The sequence below is a fragment of the Carassius carassius genome, chromosome 1 (assembly GCF_963082965.1).
Source record: "Carassius carassius chromosome 1, fCarCar2.1, whole genome shotgun sequence".
NCBI classification, from domain to species: Eukaryota; Metazoa; Chordata; class Actinopteri; order Cypriniformes; family Cyprinidae; genus Carassius; species Carassius carassius.
The window spans coordinates 22,224,371-22,239,890 of NC_081755.1; the positions used below are offsets into that span (position 1 = coordinate 22,224,371).

Sequence of the window (15,520 nt, forward strand, 5' to 3'; positions counted from 1 at the left end):
TCAAAGCTTCAAGAGACAATTACAGGAAACACACCCAGTTTTGAGGCTGTTGAGCGCATCCTCCACACCTTTCTGGTTGTACTTAACCATGTGGGAATGCATTTCAGGATAATTGCTCCTTATGTTTCGTTCTGTGCTGCCATTGGGCACGGTCCCAAACCGGAATGGAGGATATTGGTCTTGTGGTTTCTGGAACTGAAAGATAAGATTTCAACAAGTTAGCATGTTAAATTTTATATTTGTGAACAACGTGCAGTCCAAGTGTAAAAGAAGTGGTAAAAATAGATCCCTGGATGAGTTACTTGGTTAAGGATTAATGCATGTTAATAGATTCCAGGACTGCTAGATATGCCTGTAATGGCTTTTGGCTGGGAATGCTACGCTGCTGGAAAGTGATTGATTTTGCTTTTAAGCTGGATTTCTGTATGGTAATTTTTAGGTTCAGCCTTCGTCTTCGCCCTCCACCAAGGATTCTCACGATTCTGTATCTGCAAATGCCACATTAAATACAATCTAATTCCAAGTGAGAATATGACTGAAATTGATCCTCAGGAAGGGGGGAAAAAAAGCCACTGGGCCATCAATGCTCTTTTCTGTCTCAAGCACCCAAGTGCTTCTCAGTCAATTAATTCTCAGCTCTGTTTATATTCTAATATTTGAACCTCAGATTGTCCTCACAAAGACGAGAAATTATCTCAGCCGCCGGACCAAACATCCAAGGATTTTCAGTATTATTTTTCCCTTGCTAAATTTCTCCTCATTTAGTTTTTACATTATTCTGGCCGTGTTCATTAAGGGTCCTTAATGTAATATCAAATACATGTAATACTGCCACTAAGACAGCACTTCAGAACTCAAGCCATGAATAATTGTGCTGTAATGTAGGTAACCTTGCTGGTGTGAATGAAGGAGAACAGTCTCTAAGGAACGAGTGGACATGATTGTATTCTGGCTGACTCCAGTGCCAGTGAATGCCTCATTCTAAGTCTGTTTGCTGTCGTCTGACAGCATTAGCGTTGTCTTTCATCTGTCCTGTGGCCCTGACCACACCAAAAGTTTACTGCTAACTACAAAAAAGTAATGTAGAGCAGAAAATTCCTTTTAGGTGTTTATGTATCTGCACTTGTTTTGACACACCTGTTGAAAGTGACGCGTCCATGTAATTTACCTAATATATAATATTACATGTATAAATTTACATAGACTTTTCAGTATCTGCATAATGTTATTTACCAAAATAAGAGGGGTCATACAAAATGCTACTTTATGAGTTACTTGAAAATAGTAACCTGATTACGTAACTCAAGTTACTTGTAATGCATTACCCCCAACACTGATCATGATTAATATAATGTCCACTCTCTTTGAATATTATTTTAATACAATAATGCTACATAATTAATAAAATTGTTTTCATAATTATTATTTTTCAATACATTACATTATTTTACAGATTCTGTTTTGCTACTTGGAACAAATAACTTTAAAAAATAGTACTTTGTTGTACTAATTTTATTAAATGTTTTATCATCTTTGTTTTTTGTGATAAAAATACAGCAACAATGTTGTATATAAATAAAAACTATTTTGGTACAAATACAAGTGCACTAAACTGCAGCTAAGCAAGCAGTTACACACTATAAAGCAACAGTCAGATCACTGCGTGATATTCTTGCCCTCTGGCTATTTTGCCCTTCAGGCGTTTCGTTCTTTGTGTAATGCCTCCCAAGCACACTCCTGAATCCAAATGCAAACAAACACATCTTGCTGTCAGTGTCTAATTCCCTGGTAGTCAACCCGTGTGGCTCTTTAATGACAGTCTTGTGGCTTGAAGTCTAACTTTGTCTTCAAAATTGCTCTTTTAACAGTTTCCATCTGAAGCTCGTCAGCTATAACAGCTTTCAGTATCATTGTAAATCACTTCACAGCTGATTAAAATAGTGTCACAGAGTTATCTAAATAGGATAAATATTTAACTAGGCAGCTCAGGCTACACACTATTCATTAGTAGACACATTTTAAAATGCTGAAGCAACAAAATCATTACAACTAAAAACAATCCTTGATTATTTTTACCATGAGTCACGAGTTTGTCTGAAACAACACCCAGTTTACACTACATGATTAACAACACCAGCATATGAAAAGATATATATATATAAGAAAAACTTTGGCATCATACTTGCACCTCTAAGTAGTCTTTCATGTTGCCAGTATTTAAAACAGTTTTAATGCTTGAAATTGTCCATAAACGTCTTATTAAAATGACACAAATGAGTGATTAGTACTCGAATCACAGTATTTCATCATGAAAGTGTACATATCCATATTTATTATCAGCATAGATTCCTCTCGTAGTTCCACAGTGACGGCTTTAATTAAAACTCGTGCCCTAGATCGGCCATTTGGCTAAGAGAGATGGTGGCAGCTCTTACCTTCTTGTCACTCAGTCCAGAAACAGTGTCAATGTACTGCTCCTGGATCATGAAGGCTGCCAGGTTGGCTGTGTAGCTGGCCAGGAAGATCACGGCAAAGAAAGCCCACACCAGCACCATGATCTTACTGGTGGTGCCTTTGGGGTTTTCAATGGGCACTGAGTTATTGAAGACGATCCCCCACAGCAGCCAGACCGACTTCCCAATGGTGAACGTCGGACCACCTGGATCTAAAATAGAGAATATTCAAAAGCATTGGTTTACTTGTTGCATTGTCTTTCAATAAACTCAACAAAAATAAAAAGTGTACACACTTTATTTTAAAGTCCAATTCTCGCCTTAAACAAACCATTAACTATGACTTTTGCCTCAAACTCCTAATTATTAATAGTTGGTAGTTATTAAGTTGGTAGAATTAGGGAGGTAGAATAAAGTCATGCACAATATGTGCTTTATTATTAGTTAATTAATTATTTTACCTGTGAATGATCTTTTCTCCTAGCTTATGTTCTGTCAAACCTGTCATGTATGATGAAGTTTCAGGTTGCCACTGTTCCTGACATCTGTCACAGTTCCTGAAGAGCTAGCAGAGGCGGTGAACACTGACCTTTGGCACTGACCAGGCTGCGGTTGTAGCCCACAGGACTGAAGTATTCAAACACGAACACAGTCACCGCCACGACTGTAAGACACATGACAAACATCATGACCCACACCGCTGGGCTGTAGGGCTCTGGAACAGAGAGACAAACACAGAGGAAGCAAATGACGTTATTTCCCGGATGACATGCTTTTTATTCTTGTAGAACTGTAAAACCTTTTTAAATCTGTATGTGTGCAAAATGAGGTGCAAATTAAAGTCAACACAATTCATACGCCATTAAACGAGAAACACTGATTTCTCTGTCTCACACACATGAGTAAGACAGCACTGTAAATATTTATAACTACATCTTGTTTTATGAAATGACAGTTATGCTAGTGTATTTTGCGATGAATTCTGGGTTTTGGGAACGTTTATTGTTTGCAGTGTTATGGGAAAAATGTGCAAAAGGATTTATGGGGGTGGCTAACTGACCACATCAGTGAAAATGAAACAGGATTTAAGATTCACAAACCAACACTGTTACAGTCGGATAAGAACCACTGCAAACCAAAAATATGTCACTGTTATTAACTAATACTGATAAAACAGAAATATTATATGAATAATTATTAGTGTTAATGTTGCCTTGGCAAGTAAGAGTTGAAATACTAAAATAAAAAAAATAAAAAAATGTAAAGACAAGATGAATAGAATTTACACTACAATTAAAATGAAGCGTAAATATAAAAATATCTAATTATAAATATTAATAAACACATAAACAATATTAAAACAACACTGTTTTAGATTCAAACGTTCAGCTCTTCTCTTTTTTAATCACATTACTGTGGGATTTCTGCATAGTTTCTGTTTCTTTGGCAGATTAAAAACCCTTTCAATGTCACAATTCATTCCAGCCCACTTAAGAATATTAGCAAATCTATTTTTAATCTTTTCTAATCTATATATATATATATATATATATATATATATATATATATATATATATATATATATAAACATCATTCAGCATGGCAAACCTTAGTCAAATTTTATGGGATGTATTGAAAGGCCTATTTGAGTTAGCAACAGTAACGTACTGTTTTAGCTGTAAAAACATGACCAGCTGTGCCATTTTTCAGAAAGTCCTATGTTTCTGAATACTGAAAAATCATTGTAACATGTCATACGGTGTGATTCAGTTCATTAATAGTTTTAACTTTATTTCATTTTATCCTACTATATCTTACCCAGGAAGGCTGATGGAGATACAGTTCCATTGCTTCTGGCCACCATCACACTGATGCCGGTCTCCACAAACGGCACAGAGAAGTCAATGATCTCAGAGCGCTCCTCGTTTATGGTCAGAGAGCCAATGGCCATGTCCGCTCGCTTATAAAACACCTGAGAAGAAAGATGTATATATATATATGAGGATAATTAAGAACTGTAGACATCTACAGCAGAGAGAAAGTCATATGGGTTTGGAAATTATGACAGAATTTTCATATATGGGTAAATTGTTGCTTTAATATCCAGAAACATGTTTGTTGTGGGTGTGCTAGTCCAGTAATCACTATGTGTGTGTGTTTGTGTGTGTGTGTTAGATTTAGAGCCCAGACTCTCTCTCTCTCTCTGGTTAACCCACACTATGCATAATGCGTGAATGAGCACAATAGTCTTTCTAACAAAAAAAAACAATGGACAAGGCAGGAGCACAAGTCACATCTAAAACTCTTTAGACGCCGCTGTGCATCAGACGTCGACTTACTTGAAGGAGATGTTTATTTACAAGGTTGTTTGTGTCATTTCAATGCCAGTCACGTCCGCTTGAATGAACAAGCTGTTAGATGCATTCTGCAGTCAACAGTCTTTCTCTCATTTAGATTTAGGTTTACTAAACAACTTATAGAACTAGTTTACATCAGAATCTGCCATATCAAATCATTTATATGAAAAGCATTTGCAACCCATTTTGCTTACTGTATGACCAATTAAGTATTAATTAACATTAACAAAATGTAGAATGGCACTTGATTTTATGCATCAGGAATTGATTGGATGGTGAAAACATGGAAGAGGATTGAAAAGTATTAGGGCCTGGTGATGTTAAAGTGGAGCAGTGGACCAATTATGCAGAGGACCAATAAATCTTTCAAAACAAGACCAGCGTGTATTAAGTAAGTAAATTAGGTAAATTTTGTCGACTTGAAATAAAAACTGAAATGTTTGGTTTTCTCACCTCTCCAATCATACCGTTCCAGATCCCTCGTACCAGCTTGCCATGTTTGCCGTTGGTGACCAGGTAGAGGTCGTAGGAGAACTTGATGTTGCGAGAGAGCTTTTTCAAGATGTCTATGCAAAAGCCTTTGCAGCATAGTTTGGTGTAAGGCTCAGTGTGCCCGACTATCCTGTGGGAACACAACAGGATCATTACCCTATTATTTAAGTTCGATAACAATGCCAAAATTACACACAAAAAAATATTTTCTCTTTACATTTAGATGTCATAAACCCAGAAATGTCATTTTCAATGGTAGTATTCACAAGAAATTAAAAAACAAGACTACATGGACCAGTGATGTATAGTATTAAAGTACAAATACGTAAATACAAAGTTCTGTCATGAATCTCTAGATGGCGCAGGTTCTAACTCAATCAGATATAATCACATCATTACTCAACGTCGCGCAGCTGATTGGTTCTTTTCATATCAGCAGCCAACAAGATGTTGCTCAACATTCAGATATTTGGCTAGTACTTGCTGGGACATGCTTCAGAAACCCTCCACCTTCCCCAGCTCCACCTGTCTAGATCTGCTACAGGGTGATTCATGCATGTTACATATCGGGGTTTTGTATATATGTTATACAGCGCCCTCCATAAATATTGGAACAGTAAAGACAAAATTGCTCTGCTTGCTGTAGAGACAAGAAATGTGCAAATATAAGTAAAAGTTAAAAGTTAAAACAGAATGTCACGTTTTGTCACATTAGCTGTTTCAACACATACATGTTTTACCAAATAAAAAGGACAGCACTTTTAGAGTTCATCCCACCATTTGATGTGAGCATAATTATTGGAACAGTTGAATCTAAGGCAGCTGTAAAAGATTAAAAGCTAATATTTAGTTGCAGATCTCTTGCATGCAATAAGAGCAGTGAGTCTGCAACCCATAGACATCACCAGACTCTTGGTCTTATGCTTTGAAATGCTTTTCTCCAGCCTTTAATGCAGCCAATTCCATCTGTTGCTTGTTTTGGAGAGTTTCTATCTTTAGTCTCCTCTTCAGCTGGTGAAATTCATGTTCAATCGGATTTAAATCTGGAGATTTATTTGGGCAATCTTAGACTTTCCATTTCTTTGCCCTGATAAACACCTTGACTGACCTGGCAGGGTGTTTTGGGTAATCTCCTGATGCAATATCAAGCGCTTCCCAATGAATCTGGTGGCGTTTTCTTGACCATTGGTAGCCAAGATGTTTCTGTACACTTCTGCATTCATTCTGCTGCTGCCATCATACATCAAGCCATCATTAAAATTGAGAGGGCCTGTTTCAGAGACAGCCATGCATGCCCATGCCATGACACCACCTCTACCAAGCTTTACACATGAGGCTGTATGCCTTAGGATTATTTGCAGTTCCCTTTTTCTCCAAACTCTTCCTACATGTTCACCGTAGCATGTCGTGGATGTATATAGGTACTTGCTCTGCCACAGCAGCAGCTGAATCTGAACTGCAAATCTGAATCTAAATCTCATGTGCGATGTGCAGCTTGTACACAAGAAGTTTGAAATAGGTCAGACGTAATACAAAAACAAGGTCTTGGATATAATCTATTTGCTTCTGTCATTAGTTACTCAGACTAGTTTTGTAATTATGTTCAGTGCCAATCCATTTGCCAACGTCAACAAGTAAATACAAAAAGGGCCATTTCTGTGGAGATATCTAAAATGAAATATCTTTCAGCGGTGGCTGTGCCTCATTAACATTACATTGTTTCCTCAGTCTTGGCCTGTTTCCTGTTTTCTGGATTATGAATGTTGAGGCAAAACTTACATCCAATCACGAGTGATTAACGACAGCAACAATAAATCCATTTATGCTGTCTAACGGCAGTGACGGAGGCTGGTTGCGCTTTTCTACGGCCAGACAGGGAATAACAATGCATTCTGATGTATAACAAGGAGATTTTGTGGTTATACTGTCTAAATAGCATCAAGGCACATATGAAAACACAAGAAAATCCTCTGGGAGAACCTAAAAATGGCAAATAACTAAAAAGGGGGGGATTACGGGAGCACCGATGGTGAGACGTGACGTCAGCATTGAGTGGGTGGATGGGTAAAGTGGCCGTCACGATGGGTACTTGTGTTTCATCGCAGCTGTGACAGATGGAAGGACAGCCGGGCCGGGCCAAAACAAATCCAACTCAAATTAATCACAAACAAATAAAGATGGAAGAAAAACGGTGTGCAGAATCGGATAAGAGCTGTTACTGTACAGAGATTGTACATGCTGTCGTCAGTATAACACTGTTGCTCAGACGCTTTGTTCTTATAGAAAGTGACATCTTGTTGTATTTACTCAGTTATATACATGTAAACTTAATAGTCTTGTTATATGAGTCTGACTCCATGTTTTAGACCTTGTTTTGATTGGCACAGAAAATCTAAACAGGAACTAAAACACATACATGAAATGAAGCTTACACTGCGATGTACCTGAGAAAAAGCAGAGTTGACCATTTGATTTTCACCAGTAAGTAAAAAGTATTTTAAAGTTTGTTGTTTTACAGAACATCACAGTTATATATGACATGATAATAAGGCCTGTTAGGAAAGTTAGGAAGAACATTTTAAAGAAAATATAATTATATTTTCATAATGATTTTTTCCTTCTCAAACCTTGTCTGTGGTGTAAAAACATCTATCTATCTATCTATCTATCTATCTATCTATCTATCTATCTATCTATCTATCTATCTATCTATCTATCTATCTATCTATCTATCTATCTATCTATCTATCTATCTATCTATCTATCTATCTATCTATCTATCCTGTCCTCTCTCTAAAAAGCAGAAAGTAATTGCAGAAATCAATATTAAGTGCAGATTCTTGCTGTTGTAGCGAGGAAGAGCATCAGTTTCAGGGAGTGGGTTAATGCATTACTGAAGTGGTAGAAATGTCCATCCAGTTCACATTAGTGAGATGTGTGGCAGAACAGCCATCCGAAACACTTTGACTGCAACATCAAAAGGTTGACTTACTCAGAGAAATGCAATCTATACGCTTAAAATGTTTCTCGAGCACTTGTGATTTGAGCTTAAATGTGTGCCTCCAGGAGCTTTATTTTTGGCTCAGCTTTCTGCATTTGAGCATTATTTGTTTTCAGAGCTCCGGTTCATTTCACAACGGTTGGGGAAAAATAAACAGCACAGCCTTCAGCCAGATCTTTAGTCTGGATTCACAAACAGAATTGCAACCCTGGAAAACAACAGCAAGCCTCCATATTGGTTTAACATGGAGTGCAGGCAATAAAGGGAGCATGAACACTCTCTCTCTCTCTCTCTCTCTCTCTCTCTCTCTCTCTCTCTCTTTCTCTCTCTCTCTCTCTCTCTCTCTCTCTCTCTGTGTGTGTGTGTGTGTGTGTGTGTGTAAGCAGTATAGAGGTGGGAGGTAGATCCCACCAGTTCTGGATGGTTGCTAGGTCATTGTTAGGGTTTTTTAGTTGGTTCTGGATGGTTCCTTGGGTGTTGGCAGGAGGTTACAACAGTTTTCTGGATGGTTACTGGGGTGTTCTGAGGGGATGTCAGGCGGCTGGTGGGATGTAACACACTTGCCCAAGTCAAAAGAGTCCAACCTCAAAGGGGCATTAGCACCGGAGGAACCTTTTCATAGTTCCTAGAAATATTGGTGGAAGTTGCTGCCTTTTGGCATGTTCACACTGCAGGAAATGAGAGCTCTAATGCAAGCTCTGCTGGGAATCATTAATTACTCATAGATTTAGCTAATCATCACTCGACACCTGGAGTATATAAGCTCTGTTCTCATTCTAATTGCATTCCAGCTTCAGAGTAGGGTCTAAAGCAGAACTATACCAGTGACGTAAGTGTCCGCTGATTGGCCAAACACATACGAAACACCGGCTACCCAGCATTTTTAAAAAAGCCATATAAAAATATTTTCTCCATGAACATGGAAAAGAGCATTATTGCCTGTTGTCTTCAGCATAGTGTGATTTTTTCTCAGTCTTGATGATATGTAACACTGCAATTTGTCATAGAAGATTTAGTCAGATTTTCTTGCTCTTTCAACTGCATAAATTGTGTTTTCCATTTCCATCTCCATTAACATGAATCCTGCTCGGAACACAACATCCTCCATTTTTTAGTTGTTGATGTTTGTAAATGCCACAAATAAAGATGTCACTGTTGGCTGCTTGACAGTTCCTGCTCCCAGTGTGAATGCAACCAGAAAAACGGCCTGAAAGGGATATTGGTTCTACTATAGCAATGCTGGCAACAGTAGTTCCTGGAACTCAATATTTAGAACTACTCATGTCTAGCACACCTCGCCTAAAGTAACATTAATTTCTGTAGTGCAAATGGTGCAGGGAAAGTTACTTAAAACTTAAGGCAAAATGTTTGTTCAAATGCATGCCTTAGAAAGCAGTACAAATAAAGATGGACAAAAACAAGAGAAAGAAAAGGAGAGAGGAGGAAGAGAGCGCTCTCTAACCTTCCCTGTAACCTCTTGACTAATGGTGTGTGGCATAAAGGTGATTAGAGGAAATGAGTCACACTAAACACCCACCCACACAATAGCACATGCTATCATCACCATAAACCACACAACTATTTGTTTGACATCAGTCACAGCATCAACAGACATGCAGTACAACAAAGACAGCCCTGCCCCTCCAAACACATCTGGACAGATTTGGACGACAATGCAATGACAGTCTGACAGTCTAAGTATGCTGTAAGTGTCTAAATTCCTTTCCGTCTACTTTAAAATGAGCTTGTATGTCTATTTCTCATCCATGCTAACTTGCTTTTTTTTTTTTTTTTTTTTTTTATACTTCTGCTGTTTCCGGGAGCCCTTCAGATTTGGCCTGAATGTAATGAGTAGAACATCCTGAGGGAATGACTCTTAAATAACATGTTAATGGGCCTAGCACAACAGCGTGTGTGTTTGGAGAGGGGAGGCAGAGCGTGAGGAGTTTGAGACCCTCCACTGAGTCCAGCGCAGCTTTAATCAGCTCTGCTAATTACCACTCAGTTCTCATGAGGTGAGTATCCAGTTATCTTCACCAGAGCTGAACGCTGGCAGTTCTCAGGTTGAGAAGGACCAAAAACAGACAACTGATCCTAAAGCATTACAACAAGAGCTGCCAATTAATACAAAATAATTCAGTAAAACACCAAGACAGACTAATTCCAGATGAACTGTGGCAACGTCTGCAAGACATTTGAAGAAACCTACCTGTAATCTACAGAACTGTGAAAAAGTTTTAGCACTTGTGGTAAAGTCAAATCAACCTTAAAGCAGCTTTTGTTCTAGGTGCACTTGCACATAGTTTTTCAGGAAGGTTTCTTGAAGCATCTTGAAGACGTCACCACAGTTCTTCTGGATTGAGATTTGTTCAGTTTCTTCATGTTATTCCAGACAGACTGATGATTCTTATACTAAAGTGTTACCAAATTAACAATTTTATAAATAATCACTCAAATTAATCAGACTTTGCAATGCTACAGTACATACTGAAAAACATATTTAAGTTAGTAGTATTTTTCTGCACTGCATGTAGAGTGTGGTCTTATGTCCGAGAGGCCATAGAAGACATATATAATTATAATATAATATTAGTTCCCTTTAACCTTCTTTAGTTTCTCTTTTCCATGTTGACATCTGTCTCATATTGCTTTATCTAATTCATTCATGCAAAAATCTGGCATCTCAAAATAACAGCAACACCTGACCATCTGCAACCAGAATTATATCCAACAGAAGAGCAATGAAACAGCAACATTTTCTCATTCTGTTCAGTAATATGATAAAGATTCTATCTCTTAAGATGAGCCCAGGTCTCCTTTAATTATCCTTTGATAAAGTGCTCAAGCATGCATGTCAGGAGTTTACTGTGCTCTGTGGTTGGCTGATAATGACCACTGCAGCTTCTGACTGGAAAAGGTTACCAAAGAGGCTCCTGGGTATTTACCGTATCACTGGCAATAAATTATATGTTTGTTTTTTTTCTGCAAGAATGCATTAAATTATGGAACTACAGTGGCTGAGAGAGCTAAACACACTGCAACACATGCAAATAATAATAAAAAAACACCAGCAAATTAAGAAAACATCTTCATCAGCTTGGCATCACATGTGCAGTGTGTTTCTGTATTTGTTTGAGTTGTGAGTAGTCTAGCGCACGTTATGCAAAAAATTCCATTATAATCACGGAAGCTGTGAAATAAATCTCTTTATTATGTATTTTCTGCATTTCTTTATGATGAGAGGATTCATGAGCATGCCGAATTCAGTTCTGTTCGGTTTGGAACAACATGACGGTAATTAAATGATGTTAGAATGTTCTTTTTAGCTAAACTTTAATCATTCTGAAAACCAACGTTTACTTACGTTTCGGTCTTGTTTGACTGCCGTCTGCAGGGGACAGTGTTACTGAGGCAGGTGCCAGTGACAGGATCCACAGCTTCGACAATCACAAAAGGCCTTTCCTCCAGTGTGGCCACTGTCAAGTGACGGTTATCAGACACAGTCTCCAGGAAGGTCCCATAACGTGGCCAGACAGGATACCTCATCTGCAGGATACCAGACTCATAATTCCCCACCTGTTAAAGAGAGAGAGAATTTAATGTGCTTAAAGCTTTTGAATTCATTCATGGGGTTCAATAAAAGAAATAGCTTACACTCATAAAACAAAGGCAGAAAAATACCTCTATTTTATGCATGCTAAGTATCCAAATGTACAAAATAAAGGACTTGGAGGACTGTTATTTATCTTCATTTTTCTGTGTTTGCTGTGTTTACACTTGGGTTGTTATGTATTCATTGTGCAGAATTAGAGGCTTTTGTTAATTTCCTCTTCAATGGGTTTAACACACATCATTGTTAGTCCTGTTAGAGCAAAGACAAGACCCAAGAGAAAAGTGCCATATACAATATGAGAACTTTATATTTCAACCTGATCAAGGAAATGAAAGCAAGGCTGTATTTAAATGACTCCAAGCCGATGCAAATCTCAGAGTAAGCACTTTCTGCTGGTTATGCTTTTATTAGTTTGATGCAAGTAATCTTTGTGCAATAATTATATTCATTAGATTTTATGGTGCTTAGCAATATAGACAAATTGTAATATATCGGCCAGCTCCTTTCATCAACATATAGACCACAGCTCAGGGAAAACTCAAAACCACTGAGTGAAACTAATGACTGTTTTTATTAAGCAAGAGACTGTCCACACTTAGTCATCCGGTGAGAAATCGGTCCCTGACTGGAAACCCACGTGTGGTTTCTTTTCTGACAAACAGTTTTATTGTGTTAACTCATAAAATAACTCATACTGTATAAGCAGTTAAGAATGTTTGAGTTTATTTGGAAATTGATAGTCCTTAAATCTTAACATAGATTTGGTCAAAAGTTATGCAATACTTAATTACTATAATAAATGCTGCCTGCTTCAGTGAGCCACCATCTAAATATATGAAACGCAACAATGCCAGCATTGCTTATGATAATTGTGTTGCTTATCATACCATTGGTTTTCACACAGTAATATCAGAGTTCTGGTTATGACAGTGTGAATTATCAAAGTGCTAGTAAATAACCATAATGCTGTTTATAATGCTAGTTATCATAGCATATATTATCACAGTGCTAATTATAATCGCGTCTATTGTCATAGTGCTGGTTATCATAGTGCTAGTAACCATAAAGTTGTTTATACTGCAAGTTATCATAGTACTGATTATAATAGTACTAGTTATAATTGTGTCAGTTATCATAGTACTGATTATAATAGTTATGATAGTGTCAGTTATCATAGTACTGATTATAATAGTACTAGTTATGATAGTGTCAGTTATCATAGTACTGATTATAAAAGTACTAGTTATGATAGTGTCAGTTATTATAGTACTGATTATAAAAGTACTAGTTTTGATAGTGTCAGTTATCATAGTACTGATTATAATAGTTATGATAGTGTCAGTTATCATAGTACTGATTATAATAGTACTAGTTATGATAGTCTCAGTTATCATAGTACTGATTATAAAAGTACTAGTTATGATAGTGTCAGTTATTATAGTACTGATTATAAAAGTACTAGTTTTGATAGTGTCAGTTATCATAGTACTGATTATAATAGTTATGATAGTGTCAGTTATCATAGTACTGATTATAATAGTACTAGTTATGATAGTGTCAGTTATCATAGTACTGATTATAATAGTTATGATAGTGTCAGTTATCATAGTACTGATTATAATAGTTATGATAGTGTCAGTTATCATAGTACTGATTATAATAGTTATGATAGTGTCAGTTATTATAGTACTGATTATAATAGTTATGATAGTGTCAGTTATCATAGTACTGATTATAATAGTACTAGTTATGATAGTGTCAGTTATCATAGTACTGATTATAATAGTTATGATAGTGTCAGTTATCATAGTACTGATTATAATAGTTATGATAGTGTCAGTTATTATAGTACTGATTATAAAAGTACTAGTTATGATAGTGTCAGTTATCATAGTACTGATTATAATAGTACAAGTTATGATAGTGTCAGTTATCATAGTACTGATTATAATAGTTATGATAGTGTCAGTTATCATAGTACTGATTATAATAGTTATGATAGTGTCAGTTATTATAGTACTGATTATAATAGTTATGATAGTGTCAGTTATCATAGTACTGATTATAATAGTACTAGTTATGATAGTGTCAGTTATCATAGTACTGATTATAATAGTTATGATAGTGTCAGTTATCATAGTACTGATTATAATAGTTATGATAGTGTCAGTTATTATAGTACTGATTATAAAAGTACTAGTTTTGATAGTGTCAGTTATCATAGTACTGATTATAATAGTACTAGTTATGATAGTGTCAGTTATCATAGTACTGATTATAATAGTACTAATTATGATAGTGTCAGTTATCATAGTACTGATTATAATAGTTATGATAGTGTCAGTTATCATAGTACTGATTATAATAGTACTAGTTATGATAGTGTCAGTTATCATAGTACTGATTATAATAGTTATGATAGTGTCAGTTATCATAGTACTGATTATAATAGTACTAGTTATGATAGTGTCAGTTATCATAGTACTGATTATAATAGTACTAGTTATGATAGTGTCAGTTATCATAGTACTGATTATAATAGTTATGATAGTGTCAGTTATCATAGTACTGATTATAATAGTTATGATAGTGTCAGTTACAGGGGCGTCACTAGGCCCTTTTTAGGGGGGCTTCAGCCCAGCCCCCCCAAAAAAATATTTGATTAATAAATTTTTGATCGCTTCAGTCCCCTTTAAAAAAACTCATTTGAAACGGCGGCAAGCTGCGTCAAGTTTCGGCTCCTCCCTTTATCTGAGTCTGCTTGGATTTAGCGCATTTTTCAATCTGCAGAGCGAACATCAGAGAGCACAAGGTGTGTGTCGTGTGTGCGTGCATTTACTGATAGATTGCTAATGCTATGATATTACATCTGCATCGGTGCAGTTCTTTGTCATAAATGCATTGCAGTTTACATAATGTAATGTTACTGGAGCATTGGGAGCACACGGGACGGCTTGGTTTCTCATCCAATACCAATACGTTTCGCTGCGTTCACCTTCAGCCCTTGTGTGATAGTTGTTTTTTATTCCTACAAAAATGAAGTGATTAACACCCATGAAAACATACTTTAGATTCAGAAAACGATCATGATTTATTTTCATTTACTTTTTAAAATTACAGACATATTATTATGTATTTTGACATTACATTATGCAGCCATGCACAGAAATGATTAAAGACACACATCATTGTCTGAAAGCATTAGATGGCCCAGAGAGAGAATGTGGAGTTTTTTGTTTTGTATTATTAAATATAGTTTTGTATTAATTAATAATGAATCAGGAGGAGTGTCATGATACATAAATTAGAGTAAGCGTAGAGTAAAGGGATTTTTGATTTTCTTGATTTATACTAGATTTGTACTTGATTTATAGAAGTGGCAAATTGATAATTCATGTTGTTATTTTTAATAAATAGAAAGAAATATAGAACAGATTAATCATATTACCAATAGACAATTACATTAATACATGGTTTGTCTATATTCTTAATGAATATTAGCTGGTTAGTTAAAATACTTAAAATGACATCAATTTTCATGGGGTGACTTTATGAATATCCAATCGTATTGTTGATTATAAAGGCTAAAAAGCTAAAAAAAACT

General features: G+C 36.3%; 1 protein-coding gene across 1 annotated transcript in view; it reads right to left on the reverse strand.

Moving 5' to 3' along the window:
- Positions 1-15,520, reverse strand: part of LOC132141765 (glutamate receptor ionotropic, NMDA 2C-like) — a 69,528-nt gene that overhangs the window by 4,069 nt on the left and 49,939 nt on the right. The window contains exons 5-10 of the mRNA XM_059551428.1: positions 11,668-11,879; positions 5,264-5,432; positions 4,272-4,425; positions 3,043-3,168; positions 2,436-2,665; positions 35-195 (exon numbers count right to left, since the gene is read on the reverse strand). Of these exons, the coding sequence (XP_059407411.1) occupies positions 35-195; positions 2,436-2,665; positions 3,043-3,168; positions 4,272-4,425; positions 5,264-5,432; positions 11,668-11,879 (1,052 nt within the window). The remainder of the gene's footprint in view (positions 1-34; positions 196-2,435; positions 2,666-3,042; positions 3,169-4,271; positions 4,426-5,263; positions 5,433-11,667; positions 11,880-15,520) is intronic.